The following is an 18,825-nucleotide window of genomic DNA, read 5'->3' as shown; positions in this document are numbered from 1 at the left end:
ATAAAAAATTACTTTTCAGAAAAGAACTGAATTGTTGTTGCTTCTTTCTAGAAAACGCCATTGATGTTGCTCCTTCACAAAAATACATAAGGGCTTCGCCAAAAATCCCCCAAATCATGACCACCACAGGTTCCCTCTCACTCCTCTCTACCTACAAACACAATGCCTTTAACCCTTGTAAAATCGCTTTCTCTCTCTTCAATGTCTGTCTCTCTTTCTTTCTCTCCCTCTCTATTTCATGTTTTTTTATCTACTACAATTTTAGAATTTTAGATTAATTTTGGAAGAAAGAACAAATTGTCTGTCGAGACAGAAAATACCGAAATATAAGACGGGGAGAGTTTCTTCTCTCCTCAATGGAAGGCGACGAACATGTTCCTCCTTTGGCCACTGCCGCCATTACAACGGTCGTTAATGTCACCGCCTCGCCTCCTCCGCTCGTGGATCCCTCCGTTAATGTCACAGCAAGGAGAAACTACCTTGGTTGAGAAAGATGAACTTTCGACCTAGAACCGGAGGCACTGCCGATCGGAAGCGTCGCCGGCCCGTTCCCTTCCTCTTCCAAAACGGGTTCACCAAATTGCGAGAAACGCTGAACCGTGCATCCACCACTGGCACTCCAACCACCATTTCCACTTTTCTTTACCCATTGTTTCTTTCTTCTCTATCTGTTGGGTCTCTCTTTGTTGTTTGTCTCTCTGGGAAGAAGACTTCTGGGTAGGATTTCTCGGTGGTGCTTGTAATGGAGATGATTTTTTTTAATATTTTTAATCAAACAATTTTCAAGTTAAACTTAGGACATTCCACGTAACACTCAACTTATGCCACATTTTAAAAAATTGACACATCAACCTCCCACCTGTACAAAAACTTAACCACGTTAAGTAAATTTAACGGTAGGGGTTCAATTGATTCAAATTAGCACTTTTAAGGACTCAATTGAGAATTTTAAAAAATAAGAGATCAAAATGGAAAAAGCTCACAAAAATAGGAACAACTAAAGGGTTTAAACTTAATTTTAAACTCTTATAAATCATTTCACTAAAAGAAAGTTGTCTGAATTTATTTATTATACCTTCACAAGACACACTTTCAAAGAAAATATTTTTAAATAAGAAATCAACTTTTTTTTTAATATTAACCTCAGAAAGCGTGAGAACAAAACTTATTTTTATTGAACTTAAACACGATTTTAAACTAAATTAAAAAATAAAAGACCAAACCAAATTTAATTAAGAACATTATCTAGCCTAAACGAGAGTAGAGCTCTCAAATGAGCCCCTTTAATAAGATTTGGCCCTAGCCCATGTGGGTTGGGGCCAAAAAAGTCCACAGGGCCAAAAAAACTCTTTATTAAAAAAGCCCACAGGGCTAAAAACCCCTAAAGCCCTATAGGCCAGGGCCAGCCCATGGGCTTTCCTTTTTACAAAATTTAACGTCTAGAAACATAATATCATCATACAAGTAATCACAAATCATATGTATTTTTTATCCAGCTTTCATTTTATCTTTGTTAGTAATAACTTATAACCATAATTGATTCATGTATAATTATATTTTTTTACCAATAAAATTAATTTTCTACTTCATAACTGTTTCTATATTAATTAGTTTAATAATAATGCTTTTATACAATTATTTCTTAATTTTCAAATTTTGTTTTGATAATTTTTTCATCTTAATTTTGGTTTCTTAATTTTGGTTTGTAAATTTGATGGTTCAGAGATATCCACATAAAATAGGTTTAAAAGTTAAAAAATTTAATTTAATATGTAAAATTTTGATGGACTAACGAATTTATTTATAGATGATAATCTATTTTGTCACTAGTTTAAATCAATATCATTCGATTAAGATTTGTGATCAAAATTACATTATTTTTAATTGGTGTGAACATGTTAAAATTTTGACTTAATAACTTTTTAACTTTTTTAATTTTCCAAATTTAATAAAATTAATATTTATTATTTACAAAGTTATATAATTCTTTTAAAAAAAAATTTATGAAACGTATTATTTAGTCATTTACATCAATTTATATATATTTATGTCTTTTTCATATATTTTATATTATATTCATTTGTCTTTTTTATTAGTTTCTTATTAAGAGACATTGATGTAATTTATTTATTATTATAATTATTATAATTTTTATTTATTTTATATGTTAATAATTAAATACAATAATAATTTTAATTTTAGTATTATAAATTATAACATTATATTTATTTAAAAATATTGTATCTATTATTTAATTATTTTTTATTACAATCGGTTCAATTATGATAAATAATTCAATAAAAACGATCTTTGTTGGATAAAGATAAGTATGATTTTAAAATATTAATTTAATCTAAAAGGTTAGAAAAAAAATATGATTTTATAACCACTAGGATTACATTTAGATCTTGTATACTAACATATATGATATTTATAAGAATTTTGCCTAACAAGGATTTTCACTAAAAAGTTAGTTCTTTTATTAAGTGAAATTAATTTTAAACTTTACAAAGTTTGTGGTTTAATTTTTTAATGTATATATATCTATACAAAACATTCAACAAAAGAATTTTATATGACAAACTATAAAAAATAAAAATTTTACACCGATATTAAAAATTTATCCTATCAGTAGATTTGAAATTAAAATCTATCCATAATTAATATTTCAAATATTTATATAGATATCAGAATTCGATTATTGAAAAATCGAATTTTCAACTGTGTTACTTTTATAATTTATTTTTTGAAATTTTTTTCATTTTCTTTTAAATAAAAATAATAATAAAAATTTTCTTTTTTAACTTTCCAAAATAATAAAATTATATATTTAAAATATACTTATAATGAAAAAATTATTTTAAATAAGTTTTTATAAAATCAATATTTATACATTTATATTTAATTAAAAAGATATTAAATATCATGTAAATTTTGAAAATTATTGAACTTGTAAAGTAAATAAAAGAAATAACTAAAAAAACATTAAAAGTGAATTAATTTAGTTTAGGGGCTAGCCCCATCCTAACCCTACCCCAGCCCACTTTATGTGGGGCTTTAGGGGTTGGGGCTTTTAAAAAGCCCCCTATGGGGGCTAGAAAATTGGAGCTTGATTTTAGAAGGGATTAGGGTCAACCCATGGGTCAGGGACTGACACCTCTAAACGAGAGAAGCATATGTCACAAGTTATGTTTATGGCGAGGGAATACATTTTCATAAATTTATTTCAATAATTAAAATCATGTTTTAAGTTATAATTTTGTTAGAGAAAATGATTTCTTCTTCATTATCATAAATAATTACAACAAAACTACAAATTCACGATTTAAAAAACTGTATACAAATTGGAAATAACGAATTCTCATTTCCATATCTTCTAAGATAAATTTTGAAACGTAATTATTTTTATATATAAATTTATAAATTAAATATATCATTAATTTAAAATTTTAAAATATCTCATCTGCTTTTCTTTGGCTTGCAAAACTATCTTGATTCTGCAACAAGTGTTATCATCAACAATGCTAAAAGCACCTCTCTGTTATGTGACCCTAAAATCCCCACAGTTTGCAGCCATGGCGGGAGCTACAGGAAGAACCCTCTTCACCTTCTCCCTTTCTTCCTCTTCTTCTTATTCTTCCTTCACGCGCTTCCTCGCCAAGCGCGTCCCACTACGCAAAGCCCTCCCTCTTCTCCCCCGCTTCCGCCCACTCTGCTCCGTCGCTGCTGCGCCGGAAAGCGCCGACGCGAAGCATTCTTTACTCCTCGAGAGGCTCCGGGCGCGACACCTCAGGGATGCCGCGAGAATCGCCCCCGAACCGAGGAAGAAGGCCAGGGGCGCCGCCGTTGCGGAGGCTGAGAAAGAGAAGGCGAAGAAGGAGAAGAAGGTGGTTGCCAGTTTCGAGGAGTTGGGAGTGAGTGAAGAAGTTATGGCGGCGGTTAGTGAAATGGGGATTGATGTACCCACTGAGATACAGGGAATTGGCATCCCCGCCGTTTTGGAAGAGAAGAGTGTCGTTTTGGGGTCGCATACTGGCTCTGGCAAAACCCTCGCCTACTTGCTTCCTCTTGTTCAGGTGTTGTTCTGCATTCGTTTTGAAAATGGAAATTTGTGAGCTAAGTTCATTTCCAACACAAAGAATGTTATTTATATTATACTCTCATATAATTTATAATACCTTGGCATTTTTGTTCCAATGCAATCCTACACTTCAATAATTTTATTTGTTTATAATTTAACTTTTCAAAAGTTGAAACCATTTTTTTTTTTAATTCTTGTGAACTAAGGACTAATTTATATCTAGGTCTTCGAATTCATTTCATGTCACATTAGCATGTTCGAATAAGGTGTCATATAAGACACAAATTTTAAGCTTATGACATTGACTATGAACTGTGCATTGGAGATGATCTAAAAATTTTAAGATAGTAACATGTCTACGTTGTGTACACTTAAGAGTGTTAGACACTACCTATGCTCCTACATAACTTTTAGGCTAAATGAGTTCCTGAATGTATGAAATTTCAGTACGAGAAAGAAAGAAAGTTCCCAGTTTGTCCCCAATGTGAAAGAAGTTAGACAATTACATCCTTTTGTATAACTTAAAAACAAATTGGTTTTAAATTTTACTATTTACTGTCAATTTGGTTGTCAAAAATATAACTCGGTATCAAATTGGTTCTTAAATATTCCAGCTTAAGAATGAAGTGGTCCAGCCAAATTTAATCACACATTCAGTTACTAAATAATACTTTTTTGGTCTTTTACGGACTAAATTGTCATCTATTTACACATTTAAGAATTAAAATAGACATAGATGTACACATTCAAGGACCAAAATTGTCATTCATCCTAAGATTTATATGGATGTTTTTTTAATTTTTAATTTTTAAACTTTGAAGAGTTTTCAAGGTATAATATTTTATCTACTGTAATATTACGATGAGGAATATTGATCCTTTGAGCATGTTTGGCTGCCTTTTAATAATTTCAGAAGAGTAATTAAAATATATTGAATTGAAAAATAAAAGTAGGATTGTAAAAAATGTAGTGAAGATGAGTAGCTATGTTAGAAAGTAACTTCCATTTTCACGAGAATGAAAAATACAGTTCTTTCACCATGGGAATAAGAAGTGAGACAAACATTTTATTTTCATGGGAATAAACAAGAATAAACCTCTGCGGGGTTGTTTTTGGCAAAACTTGTATGAAACATGAGTATGTGCTATTCCTTAGTTTACTTAAAAATTTAGTCACTCTTTTGATACCTTGAAATGAGAATAAGATCCCTAGTTCACTATTTGTTTTTTCTATTCCTAACTTTACTTTCCTTTACCAAACATGAGAATATGTTGGTCAATATAGTTCACTTTCCCGAACATAACTTTTATTATAATCTTAGAGTGAAAAATGTTTGCACTGACTTGTCTTGGACTGTTATTTAGATTTAGCTGAGGCAAACTTGTGTAGGCATTTATTTTGGCAGCTGAGGCACTGTTAATTTGTTGATATACCTGTAGTTGCTACGACGGGATGAACAATTGAATGGAATACTGTTGAAGCCCAGGCGTCCGCGAGCTGTTGTATTGTGTCCTACAAGGGAGTTATCTGAGCAGGTTAGCTGCATTTAAGTTGTATAAATCACTCCTTATTAAGTTGGATTACATTAATATGAAGTGGGCTTTATAGGTTTTTCGAGTAGCAAAATCGATAAGCCATCATGCCCGATTTAGGTGTACCATGGTAAGTGGTGGTGGCCGGATTAGGCCTCAGGAGGATTCCCTTAACAACCCCATTGATATGGTAGTTGGTACCCCTGGAAGGGTTCTTCAGCATATTGAGGAGGGAAACATGGTGTATGGTGACATCAAATACTTGGTGAGTATCTCACAATTGACAGTTTTTAATAACAACATTGAGTTTAAGCTTCACTTGCTGATGATGGTCTTTGCTTTGCAGGTATTGGATGAGGCAGACACAATGTTTGATCGGGGTTTTGGTCCTGATATACGCAAGTTTCTGGGCCCATTAAAAAATCGCGCTTCAAAACCTGATGGCCTTGGTTTTCAGACTATCTTGGTAACTGCAACCATGACAAAGGTGTGTGTGCACCATATTCTTGTTGGCTACACGCAAATTAAATACTAATGGTTTAGAAGGTTATTCATAAAATGGGTGCCCTTCTATATAAATGTTAGTCCCGTGGTTGTTTTTCACTTTCTTGAATTCTGGACAATCCCTATTATATTAAGTGTAATGCATTTTTCATGATCAATTTTGACAATGAACTTCAGTATTGATTTCTTTGAGTCTTGCAGGCTGTTCAAAAGCTGATTGATGAAGAGTTTCAAGGCATTGTTCATCTGCGCACATCAACATTGCATAAGAAGATTTCTTCAGCTCGTCATGATTTTATTAGACTTTCAGGTTCTGAGAACAAGCTTGAAGCATTACTGCAGGTATAGTTATAAATTTTGGCGTGTTTGACATGTGTCAACCAATGGTTGATAATTTTAGTTTGTGTTGGGATGTGCAATCAAGGGGCACCAAGTCTGTTTGGGATTATTTGGTCCTGGGATTAAGTCTCACGCAGGCTGTTTTTCTTTCACTTTAGCTAATGAGATATTAGTCTAGGCTGTTATTATTTAGAGTTAGGACTTGATGGTACCAACTGACTCTAAAAAAGTATAATAGAGGGAATATGTGTACACTAGTTACTAATGATTGTATTTGTTCTTACCTCAAGTCCATTAAGATTGTATCATTAGGATCGATCACCTTATTCAATGTATTGTCCATTTTGGAGTCTAGAACTTTTGTCATGATTTTGTCCTTAAAGGACATCTCATATTTAGATTACCCTTGGCTTTGACTCGTAAGTGTCTAGAAGCACGCCGTGAATTTAGGCTTTATTTAAGGAAATTTATATTTATCTTTTATTTTGTTTGTTTGGTTAGATTTGATTCTGAATTTGATATTAGGAGATTGTAACAAGAATAAAATCTCATAATTATAGGGATTATTCTCTCTAAGATTGTTTACTGTTTTATTTTTTAATTTCTGTTTTTATCTCAGAACACACCTATAAATATAGGTCAGCTGGCCTAATAATTGTGAGTGAGAAATAAAGAAATTCTTCCCTTCCAAATTTAAGATGGTACCAAAGCTCCTGGTCCTAGGAGCCTGATAGGTTCTTGGGTCGAGAAGGACCAAGAACTATCAATACGCAATAGTAAAACACACAGCCAACACCAGAAAGAAGAAAAGAATTGTATATTTCTTCTGTATCGAATTCCCAACTGTACAAGCCTCCAAAAGGGGGATGAATCCCACCTCCACAGGATATGAATTGTCCTGTCTATACAACAATGAAACAATTGCTACCCCTCTAATGAATTATACAACCCTTATATAGGTTGCTCTTTTCCCCCAACAGACTAACTAACTACCCCCCTGCAATACAACAAAAGCATCCCCCTTAGTCATAGTAGTTAACTAACGCATTAACAGTCTATGTTCTCTTCCTTCTCTCATAGACTCTTAGTATCCTACCAGGGCCTCTGACCGTAACGTAAATTTCTTAAAGCCTTCATAGCTATGCAACCCTAAAAAGAACTGTTAGCCTTCATCGCTGCCAGCCGTTATCCGTATTTGCATTGTTGCTATGATCATCATCATCTTCATGCAGCCTTCATCGCTGCACTTAGATTTTCCATTCCCTTTATCTTAGCCATTATCCAAAGTAAGGAAAGTACAACAATGAAGGTAGAAGAAGGAGCAATAATGGTGGTTAACCAGAAGAAGAACGATTTTACGACAGGAGAAAAGAAACAAGAAGTGTGGTGTCCTTACTGCAAGAAACCATGTCACATTAAGGAGAAGTTTGGAAACTACATGGGAAACCACCCAGCCAAGGATGGGGCCAGAAATTTCACAACCAAAAGAAGGGAGGCCAAGGACAACTAAACTCGTAATTGGATAGAATGGAGAGATTGGGTAACTGAATCATGAAGAGATAGAAAGAGTAAGATCCTTTTGGAGTAAGATGGACAAGCCTATAGGTATGTGTGCTTTGATACATTCTGGTAAGATTCCATATTCTCTTGGTTGAGCTGAATGGTGAAAGACCGAACGGTTAAGGGTGTGTGGGGTGCAGGACTGAACGATCAAGGGTGTAGAGGTTTCTGTTTTAATAAGGGAGTGGATCAGAGCTGCTATAAATAAAGCTCTTGTAACTCTATAGAGGGCATTGAGTATTCTTTTGTAAAGTCTGGACTTTTACCAGAAGAGGGAGGTTATGCTCCCAACCATTCTTTGTAAAGAGATTTCTATCGCTGTCAATAATAGAACCCATTCTTTCTTTACTGTTTCTACCTACTGTTAGTGTTCATAGTTAGGTTTCCAACCCAGGTACCTAACAATTGGTCCGACCTGCCGTTTCGAGAAGCGACCGGATCATCCAGAGCGCTGCCGTATCAACAGGAGAACTTGCGGTTATCCTTAGGAGAGGGGTTCCGGATCAAGAAGGGATCAAGACGTTATCATGAAACTACCGGATCCAATTAAAGGCGAAGCAAGACGGTGGGCAAGCTACCGCTTTGGAGAATAGAATCGAAGGGAGGATAAGTGTGGTGGAAGGAAGAGACAATACCTTGGAGAGGAGGACCAGCGAAAGGAGCATGGTAGAATGGAAAAGAAATATGCAAGAAATACGGCAAGAAACGGCCGCGATGCGTCAAGACTTACAAAAAATCATGCAAATATTGGGTGGACGAAACAGGAACTAGGATGGACACTTAGATGGGAGCCAAGCATCTGTCGATGAGGACAGGAGGGATAGGCGTGAAGAAAACAGTTAAAGAACTAACTGAGACATTTTATTCTTTCATATGCTTATAAGGTTATGGTATTCTATATATATATATATATATAGAATACCATGACAGAATACAACCCACTTCTTAAGTTGGGTACACACTCACAAAACAACATAAACTTAATACATTTCAACACCCCCCTCAAGCTGGAGCATACAAATCATATGCACCAAGCTTGGAACATATAAACTGAATCCTAGGCCCTCTTAAAGACTTAGTCAAAATATCTGCAAATTGTTCATTAGAATTGACAAATTCTGTAATGAGATCCTTGGACAACAACTTCTCTCTGATGAAATGACAATCAATTTCTATATGTTTTGTTCTCTCATGGAACACTGGATTGGAGGCAATGTGAAGAGCTGCTTGGTTATCACAATACAACTTCATAGGCTTATTTTCACAGAATTTTAATTCTTGAAGGAGTTGTTTGATCCATATAAGTTCACATGTAGCTATGGCCATAGATCGGTATTCAGCTTCTGCACTAGATCGAGCAACAACACTTTGTTTCTTGCTTTTCCATGATACAAGGTTCCCTCCAAGGAGTACACAATATCCTGTGGTAGATCTTCGATCATTCGGACAACCAGCCCAATTTGCATCACAATATCCTTCTAACTCAGTACTTCCCTTGTTCTCATACAACAGTCCATGACCTGGATTCCCTTTTACATATCTAAGGATGCGTACCACGACATTCCAATGATCAATTTGAGGATTTTGCATAAATTGGCTCACAACTCCCACTGCATAAGAAAGATCAGGTCTTGTTATGGTGAGATAGATTAGTTTTTCAACCAACCTTCTGTATCTTTCTGGATCTGAGAAAGGTTCACCATGGTCTCTTATTAATTTTTTATTTGAGTCCATAGGACTATTAATGGGCTTGCAATCTGTCAGACCTGTTTCCTCCAAAATATCAAAGGCATATTTTCTTTGTGAAATGATGACTCCTTCTTTTGATTGTGCCACTTCAATACCAAGGAAGTATTTCAAACGGCCTAAGTCTTTGGTTTGGAAGTGGTTGAACAAATGATCCTTTAATTGAGCAATTCTCGCAACATCATTTCCTGTAATCACAATATCATCAACATAAACCATAAGATAAACACATTTATCAGGAGTAGAATGCCCATAAAACACTGAATGATCTGCTTCACATCGTTTTAATCCAAATTGTTGCACAACATGGCTACATTTACCAAACCAAGCTCGAGGTGATTGTTTCAAGCGGTAGAGTGAACGACGTAATTTACAAACTAACTTAGACTCCCCCTGAGCAACACGACTAAATCCAGGAGGTTGCTCCATGTATATCTCCTCTTCCAGATCACCATGAAGAAAGGCATTTTTAATGTCCAATTGGTGAAGTGGCCACTGTCTAATGGCAACCATGGCAAGAAATAGATGAACACTACTGATTTTGGCCACAGGAGAAAAAGTATCACAATAGTCGAGACCATAAACCTGAGTATATCCCTTTGCGACTAGACGAGCTTTAAGACGATCAATGGCACCAGTAAGACCAACTTTAATAGCATATACTGTTACGATCTAAGGTAGGGATAATGTTAGGGGTTGGAAAGTATATGAGAGGAGAAAGTATAGAAGGAGAAGGGGACCGAACGGTGGAAGATGGGGAGAGACCAGGCCAAATGGTAGAAGGCAGGGAGCGACCAAGCCGAACGGTGGAAGGCGGGGAGCGACCAGGCTGAACGGTGGAAGGCGGGAAATATTTAGAAATAATTATAGTAAATAAGAATATATCTTAGGGAAATATTTTATTTAGAACAATATTCATATTTTATTCTAGGGAAAGATTTTATATTTATATTTTATTCTAGAGAAAGATTTTATTCTAGGGAAATATTTTATTCTAGGAAAATATTTTATTCTAAGGAAATATTTTATTCTAAGGAAATATTTTATTTAGGAAATAATTAATTTAAATAAAAGGGAGAGTCTAGGGTTAAAGGGAGGCTTTTGATTATTGAGTTGTGTGACAGACATTATTGTCTTGTGAGGGAGGTTATGCTCCCAAAGTAATTGAAGGAGGTTATACTCCCAATTATTGTTTACCCTTGTTTATTCAGATATTACCATCAATAAAAGAGATTCATTCATCCATTGTTATTAGTTTATTGTTCTATTACGTGTGTGAGAGTGTGAAAGGGTGTATTTGGCTAGTTTACGTACTCAGGTACGTAACATATACCCATCTGCATCCCACAGGTTTCTTATCAGGAGGAAGAGGTACAAGTTCCCAAGTGCCACTATTGTCAAGTGCCTGCATTTCATCAATCATGGCTTGTCGCCATCCAGGGTGATCAAGTGCCTCACGAACATTATTAGGAACTTTGATGTTAGAAAGGGAGGAAACAAAGGAGAAATATGTAGGAGACAGACGATGGTAACTTTAAAAATTATAAACAGGATAAGGATTACGAGTAGATCGAATACCTTTCCAAAGAGCAATAGGCCAAGCCTGATTTGAGTCAAGAGAGGACGAGGAGGATGAAGGATCCATGGTCTGGGAATCTGATGGAGAAGGAGTTGAGTCTCGAGGATCTTTAGGCAAGGAGGAAGGTGGTTCAACAATATCTTGTGCATTCTAAGTTTGAGCTGAAGATGGAGAAGCGGGAATGACCAAGGGATCACATGATGGTATAGGAAGCATCTCTTCAACAGATGAACGATCCTCCTTGGAAGACAAGAAGGGTGTATCCTTAAAAAAGGTGACATCAGAAGACATATAATACCTTCTTGTGGAGGGAGAATAACATCTATATCCTTTTTGAATGCGAGAATATCCCAAAAAGACACATTTAATAGACTTGGGAGAAAGTTTATCAAGACCTGGGGAGACATTATGAACAAAACAAGTGCTCCCAAAAACACGTGGAGAGACATGGTAAAGAGGATCATTTGGAAAAATCACGGAGTGAGGAACTTTATTGTCAAGAGATGAAGAAGGCATCCTATTGATCAAAAAACAAGAAGTGAGGATTGCATCCCCCAATGATGAACAGGAACATTAGTATTTAACATCAGGGAACGTGCTGTTTCAATGTGATGTCTATTCTTTCTCTCAGCTATGCCATTTTGTTGTGGAGTGTGAGGACATGTTGACTGATGTAAAATTCCTTTGGAAGATAAAAATGAAGAAAATGCAGCAGAAAAATATTCCTTAGCATTATCACTTCTGAGAATTTTAATTGTCTTTCCAAATTGATTCTTAATTTCATTAACAAAGGACATAAAAATGACTAAAAGTTCAGATCTATCTTTCATAAGATAAACCCACGTACACCGAGAAAATTCATCAATGAAGGTTACAAAATAGTTAAAACCAAAGGAAGTAACTCGACTCGGTCCCCAAATATTAGAGTGAATGGTAGAAAAAATAGACTTACATTGTGTCTCAGATTTCTTTGGATAAGAAGATCTAACATGTTTTCCTAACTGACAAGACTCACAATCTAAGACAGGAATGTGTTTAAGACTTGGAACCATCAACCTCAGCTTAGACAAATTTGGGTGACCCAAACGATCATGTAAAATTTTAGGAGATGAAGTTGAAATGCAAGAAACAAAAGAGGTAGGTTTTAGGAAATACAGTCCTCTTGACTCATATCCTTCTCCAATTCGATGACCCGTACCATGTTCCTGTATGACAAAGGAAGTAGCAGTAAAGGTTATAGAACAATTTAATCAACGTGTCAATTGAGTCAAGGAGATTAAATTATAAGGACAATGAGGAATATACAAAACAAAATTTAAGTTTAGTGAAGGAGATAAGGACACTTTGCCAATTCCTTGAGATGTCAATTTGGATCCATTGGCAATAGTAACTAAGTGAGGAACTTTTTGAGAGGTAATGGAGGAAAACAAACGAGTGTTACCAGACAAATGGTTTGAGGCACCTGAATCAAGAATCCATGAACCTTGACATTCCACAGATTGTGAGATACATGCAATTGACACACTTGGCACTGAAGGAAACTGAAAAAGGCCAGTGGATTTGTCAGACTTGTATCTCAAAAATTCTTGATACTCTTCATTTGAGATTCTTGATTCGTATGAGCGTTGCACATACCCACTTCGACTACCATGGCCTCCTCGATTAGCTCCTCTCCTTGAAGTGGCAGATAAGGAGAAATTAATTTTAGTAAAGGATGCCATTCTAAGTCTGTGAGTAGGATCCAAAACAGAGACAAGGTCTTATGACTATGGGAAATCAGAATCCCTATCCAAATCATACTAAGAAATGAAGCTCATCAACAGTAGACTGTGAAATTTGAGGGAGAAAATCCTAGGTGCAAACAACAGCCACCAAAACAGCGAAGCAAGGGCCAAAACACGCTTAGGAAGCTACGATGAAACTGTCTGTAGTGGCGCGGTGTCGATCTCACACCGAGACGGCGGCGCGTGTTCCTCACGCGCCAAAGACTTGCTGAAGACAGGCGGCGCGTGAAGAGGAGTCTGGTCTTGACTCCGACGAGGTTGGCCGTCGCTCGAGGAGACGGTCCAGATCCGCTAGTCACCGGTCGAAACCGTGACGGTGGCCGGCGTAGATCGGAGAGAAGCGGCGCATAGAGGAGCGTGTGGAGGTTTCTGAGGAAGCGACCACCAGGGTTGGGTCACGCTTCTCGGGGTGAACCTAACCCTTAACTTTGCCTGACATCGGCGGACGGCAGCGGCGGCAACGACGGCGATAGCAGCGACAGCGGCGAAAAGTGGTGGCGACAGCAGTGGCACACTGGGTCTGGCTCTTGATACCAAGTTAAAGAACTAACTGAGACATTTTATTCATTCATATGCTTATAAGGTTATGGTATTCTATATATATATATATATATATATATATATATATAGAATACCAACAACCCACTTCTTAAGTTGGGTACACACTCACAAAACAACATAAACTTAATACATTTCAACAAAAACAATGGCAAAAGAAAAGTTGAACATCATGAGGGGCAATACAGTGGGAGGAAGCAAGGGGAATTACCCGTCTTTGAGGGACTCGACCCATTGAATTGGATCAGTCGCTCTGAGAAGTTCTTCGAACTACAAGGGGTGACAGAGGAAGAAAAGGTGCGTCTGACGCACATTAGTATGGAGGGAAGTGCAAGGTATTGGTTCAGATTATGGAGGGAGGTTATGCTCCCAACCATTCTTTGTAAAGAGATTTCTATCGCTGTCAATAATAGAACCCATTATTTTTTTACTGTTTGTACCTACTGTTAGTGTTCATAGTTAGGTTTCCAACCTAGGTACCTAACAGTTTCAGATACAAATTTTGCCCACTCCTGGATATTAGATTCAGGAGCCACAGAGTGGCTTCAAAGTCAGATTGCAACTTCATCAAGAATTGATCTCTCTTGTGTTAGAATCTCGAAATAATCGCATTTGGACAAAACTAAGAGAGGGTGAATTGGTTTGTTTATAAAACTATGCTTTTTAAAAATTTCCCCCTTTTAAAATCCGACCTAAAAATAAAAATGATTTCTTTAAGATAATAGCAGATAAATAAGGAGGGTAGGGAAAGAAAAAATTGTATAAGTAATTTTAACTAGTTTTGATCAAAAGACCCTACGTCCAATTTTTAATTTTTTTTAAAATGGATTAACTCAAACACTAAAAATAAACTAAGATTGCAAATAGGAGTAAGAACCGTTTAGGATAGAAAGCATCTCTCTTTAAACCACAAGAGATGAAAGACACTTCCCTTGAAATCCACAAGGGATGAATGCCTCCTTTGAGTCCCACAAGGAATAAAGACACATTTCTTGAGTCACACAAGAGATGAAGAAACACCTTCCTTGAATTCACAAGGAATGAACACCTCCTTTGAATCACATAAAGATGAACAACTTCCCCTAGCAACAGCAACAACACTTAATCCACACTAGGTTTTTCAAAGCCTTTCCACAAAGAGTTCTCAAGTACTCACACTTCTCTAACTTCTATGTTTTCAAATGAAAGCCTACCACTTTATTTATAGAAGTCCTTTTTGAAATTAAGTTAAGAAACTAAAGAGTCAAGTTACAATTCCCGCTGATAATAGAAGTGATAATCTATTATCATAGAAACTTTTGTGAAAACATTGTTTTTTGCTATGATAATCTATTACCAGCAGTGATAATCAATTATAATAGAGATTCTTCTAAAAATTTTGATTTTAACATAATTTCTTGGATAAATAAAATATTTTCTTGGGTGATCTTTGTGCATGTTGCTTTATGACACTCTAAGCAAAGTCCTATACACAATTTATTCGCTAATATGTCTTATTACAAAGACTTAATCATATAAATAAATAAACTACAAGTCTTCCAATATCTTTTGTTGTCACTTTAAGATCTTGGACTTGCTTTTATCATCATCAAAATTTACTCTTGAAGAATGATCTCCATCACCTTCTTTTGCCAACTTCTTGCTAGTCTTGTGCACTGTTTGGACAGCAGAGAGGACTGCACCATAAATACCAGCTTAATAATATTGGAATATTCAGCCCAAGGATTTTGAAAACCAGAAAAATATTTCTCAATTGATAGACTTCCTTGTGTGAAATTTTAACCATCTCATACTCCAATTGAAACCTCCAAGCAGCATTGTCTTGATGATAAATCTTTTTCAAATAATCCCACATGTCTTTAGCAGTGTTATAAGGCCGTGCAAATTAAAAATGAAATGAGGCTTAATAGAGCTAAGTATCCAAGTCATGATTTGGGCATCTTTGGTTTCCCATTTTTCCAAATCTGCTGGACTTGTAGGTGCTGGAATTTTGCCATCAGTATGACCTCATAAATCTTTGCCTTTGACAAATAGTTTAAATTGAAATTCCCAAGCAGAATAATTTTTTCCATTAAACCGAACTAGATAGGATTAAGATTTATCATAAGATATGATGAAGAAAAAAAACCTCCAATTAGGGCTTGACATGTTTTTTTAATTTTGTACTTGTTCAGCATTTGAATTGTTTCATGTTTGATATTTGAGTAATTGTTGTTTTTAAACTGTTCTTTGGTTTATGTGAACTGGTTGGTTGAGTCACTCTTTGACTAACCTGTGTTGCATTATCACTGTTGTTGGCTAGGGTGCTTTCTTGATTTATTGGGTTTTCATTATATGTTTTCTGATCACGTGATGTTAGGTACTAGAACCAAGCCTTGCAAAGGGTAACAGGGTGATGGTTTTCTGCAATACATTGGATTCTAGTCGTGCTGTGGATCATTTTCTTGGTGAAAATCAGATTTCTACTGTAAACTACCATGGTGAGGTACCAGCAGAGCAAAGGTAATGTGCTATGTTGAAATTCTTCTCTACTTCTTCCTCTTTATTTTGTTATGGCACAGAATTAAGCTGATCATGAATAGGCACACTGTAACTGTTGAATTTGACTCTAAGCTTTAAAATGAGGAGATATGTAAATTGAAAGGGTATATTCAATGTTGATTTGAACTGGGCAAGTTTTGAAGGTAGGTAATTTATTTCAAATTAGGGGCATCTTACTTTAAAGAAATTCAACCCATGGAAAAGAGGTAATAGAAAGTGAAAAATGTCAAATATATTTTAGCAATGAGGCTTACAATAAATATGATACGATACACTGACTTCACGCCTGTTTTTATTCTAAAACTTTCAATGATCAGAAGACAACAATACCCTCTGCTTTGGGGACTCCGAATAACTGCTAAATTAACCAAGAAAATTTTACTCATTGTATAACAATAAATACTATACATGATTCTTGCAAAACTTGTGATGGGTTTCAAATACAATGACATAAATTAAAATGTCATTAGAGAAGATGGGCACTGCTTATTAGACAACTCATTGACCTGATACTACTGGGCAGCTAGAGTGATTAATGACCAAAGAAAATAGAGAAAGAATGGGCCAAACAATAAATGAAATTTGTGTACGATAAAATTGCATATGGTAGCTTTTGAGCCTATGATTCCATTTGAACCAGTGCTTCTCTGATGCTCTGTTTCCTGTCATGCCCACTTATTTATGTTGTTTTTCTCTTGAATTCAGGGTTGAAAATCTCAGAAAGTTTAAGAGTGATGGTGATGATTGTCCTACGTTGGTTTGCTCAGACCTGGCTGCTAGGGGTCTAGACTTGGATGTAGATCAAGTTGTGATGTTTGACTTCCCCTTGAATTCTGTGAGCATCACATCTATTAATTTATTTAGTGGCCTATTGGGTCAGAGTACCTTCTTTCTGCCTTCCCCTTTTGATATTCTTTTTCCTTTCTATTTTAGATTGACTACCTTCATCGCACAGGTAGAACTGCTCGTATGGGTGCAAAAGGTAACAAATTCTTATATAATTTAATTTAATCAGTTTATCTCAATCGATAATCCTGATCTTTATTTTACAAGCAGTGTTTTTGCCTTAGTATTTGTAAATTGGAAGCTGCAGACAATGTTCTTGGTCACCAAATCTTATAGTTGAAATTGCTTATAAACTAGAAGATAAAATTGATTACTATCTATTTGATTTTAAAAACCTGCATGGAGCATTTCTAACTGGGGTAAAAAATTGGTCATTATATACCGAAGCAAAGAAAGGAAGAAAATATTCTTGGTGTGTATCATATCGGGTTTCTTCTATTTCGTACATTAGACATTGCATTATGAGTGTTACAAATATGTTGCTGTAGTTGGAAGATCTAAAATGCTCTTTTCTTATGCAGGGAAGGTAACAAGTTTAGTTGCTAAAAAGGACTTGGACTTGGCCAGCAAAATAGAGGAAGCAATAAGGAACAATGAGAGTTTGGAGGCTATCACAAAAGAAAGTGTTCGAAGGGACACTGCAAGGACCCAAATCACAGAGCAGAAAGGAAAGGGTAGAAAAATGGTTCAAGTTTCAAAAGTCAAGGGCAAATTTGGTAGTCGTTCCAGTTCTGGAAATAATGGATCAGGTATAAAATCTGGCAAAGCTTCACCTGTCAAATCTATGAAAAAAGGGATTAACGTTTCAAAATCTGGGAATTCTTCTAGGGCAAGTAGCACCATTAGAAAAGGTTCTTCAGATAAGAGGCAAACAGGTAAAGTGGTCAGTACCACCAAATCTACGAATTCTAAACTCAATGTGGTTGGTTTTCGGGGAAAAAAATCATCTTCAAATAACAATGGTTCGGTTTTGTGAAGTGAATTCTGCGTCATATTTGTATCTTCTAGGGAGTAAATGCCTCTCAATTTTGTGTACTAGATAAGAATTTTTCTGTTAGATAAGAATTCTGTAGTAAAATTATTATAATATTATAATAATTTAATATTTTTTTCTTTTTCTGGTAGCTATTATTATACATGATTAATTTAATGGATAAACATTTTAGTCGATAAGATTTTAATTCCTGCCTTTACGTCCCCAAAAAAATCTATCAGTTTCTGTTTTCAATGTATGTCAAACAAGTCATGAATATTGTATGCAGGATCATAATATAATATATAATATATAAAAAACATTTCAGAAACTGAAAAGTAAATATAATGTTTGCTGGAAAAGGGGAAGGATTTAGGCCCTAATCGATTTTTTCAATTCAATTTTTGTAAAAAATAAGTAGTTAACTTGATTTAAAATTTTAAATATGAAAACAATATTATTTATTTATAATAAAGTATTTATTTTTTTCTACATTTTATTATTGAGAATATTATATATATATATATATATATATATATATATATATATATATATATATATATATATATATGCATGTCATGCAAATTTTTATTAGAATAAAATTTAAATTTGTAAATAATATTATTTATCTTTAAGAAAATAATATAATTTTTTTTATAAATTTTTATTATGGAGATAATGATGTTGCTATCACTTCTAACTCATCCTTCTCCTATTCCACCTCATCTTCTAACTCGGATAGCTATTGTGTCGTATTTTTGTGTAATTATCAACTCATACTC

The 18,825-nt window shown here is 35.0% G+C and overlaps 1 protein-coding gene across 1 annotated transcript; it reads left to right on the top strand.

Annotated features, from left to right (window-relative positions):
* Window positions 1–3,489: 3,489 nt before the first annotated feature.
* RH39 lies at window positions 3,490–18,194 on the top strand. Its single transcript, XM_088112066.1, has 9 exons — window positions 3,490–4,076; window positions 5,521–5,616; window positions 5,690–5,878; window positions 5,960–6,100; window positions 6,319–6,459; window positions 16,043–16,185; window positions 16,930–17,059; window positions 17,158–17,206; window positions 17,592–18,194. The coding sequence occupies exons 1-9, from the start codon at window positions 3,522–3,524 to the stop codon at window positions 18,044–18,046; spliced, it is 1,899 nt and encodes a 632-aa protein (XP_087968192.1). The 5' UTR covers window positions 3,490–3,521; the 3' UTR covers window positions 18,047–18,194.
* The last annotated feature ends 631 nt before the right edge of the window (window positions 18,195–18,825 follow it).

This window comes from Vigna umbellata, chromosome 4, assembly GCF_029865625.1.
Source record: "Vigna umbellata cultivar VRB3 chromosome 4, Vumbellata_1.0, whole genome shotgun sequence".
In the NCBI taxonomy this organism is placed as follows: Eukaryota; Viridiplantae; Streptophyta; class Magnoliopsida; order Fabales; family Fabaceae; genus Vigna; species Vigna umbellata.
This window is presented reverse-complemented; position numbering and strand designations above follow the sequence as displayed.

Coding starts and splice junctions, on each gene's coding strand:
- RH39 (XM_088112066.1), top strand. CDS start 3,522: ATGCTAAAAGCACCTCTCTGTTATGTGACCCTAAAATCCCCACAGTTT. Junction 5,617..5,689: donor CAAGGGAGTTATCTGAGCAG/GTTAGCTGCATT, acceptor TGGGCTTTATAG/GTTTTTCGAGTAGCAAAATC. Junction 16,186..16,929: donor GAGGTACCAGCAGAGCAAAG/GTAATGTGCTAT, acceptor TCTTGAATTCAG/GGTTGAAAATCTCAGAAAGT.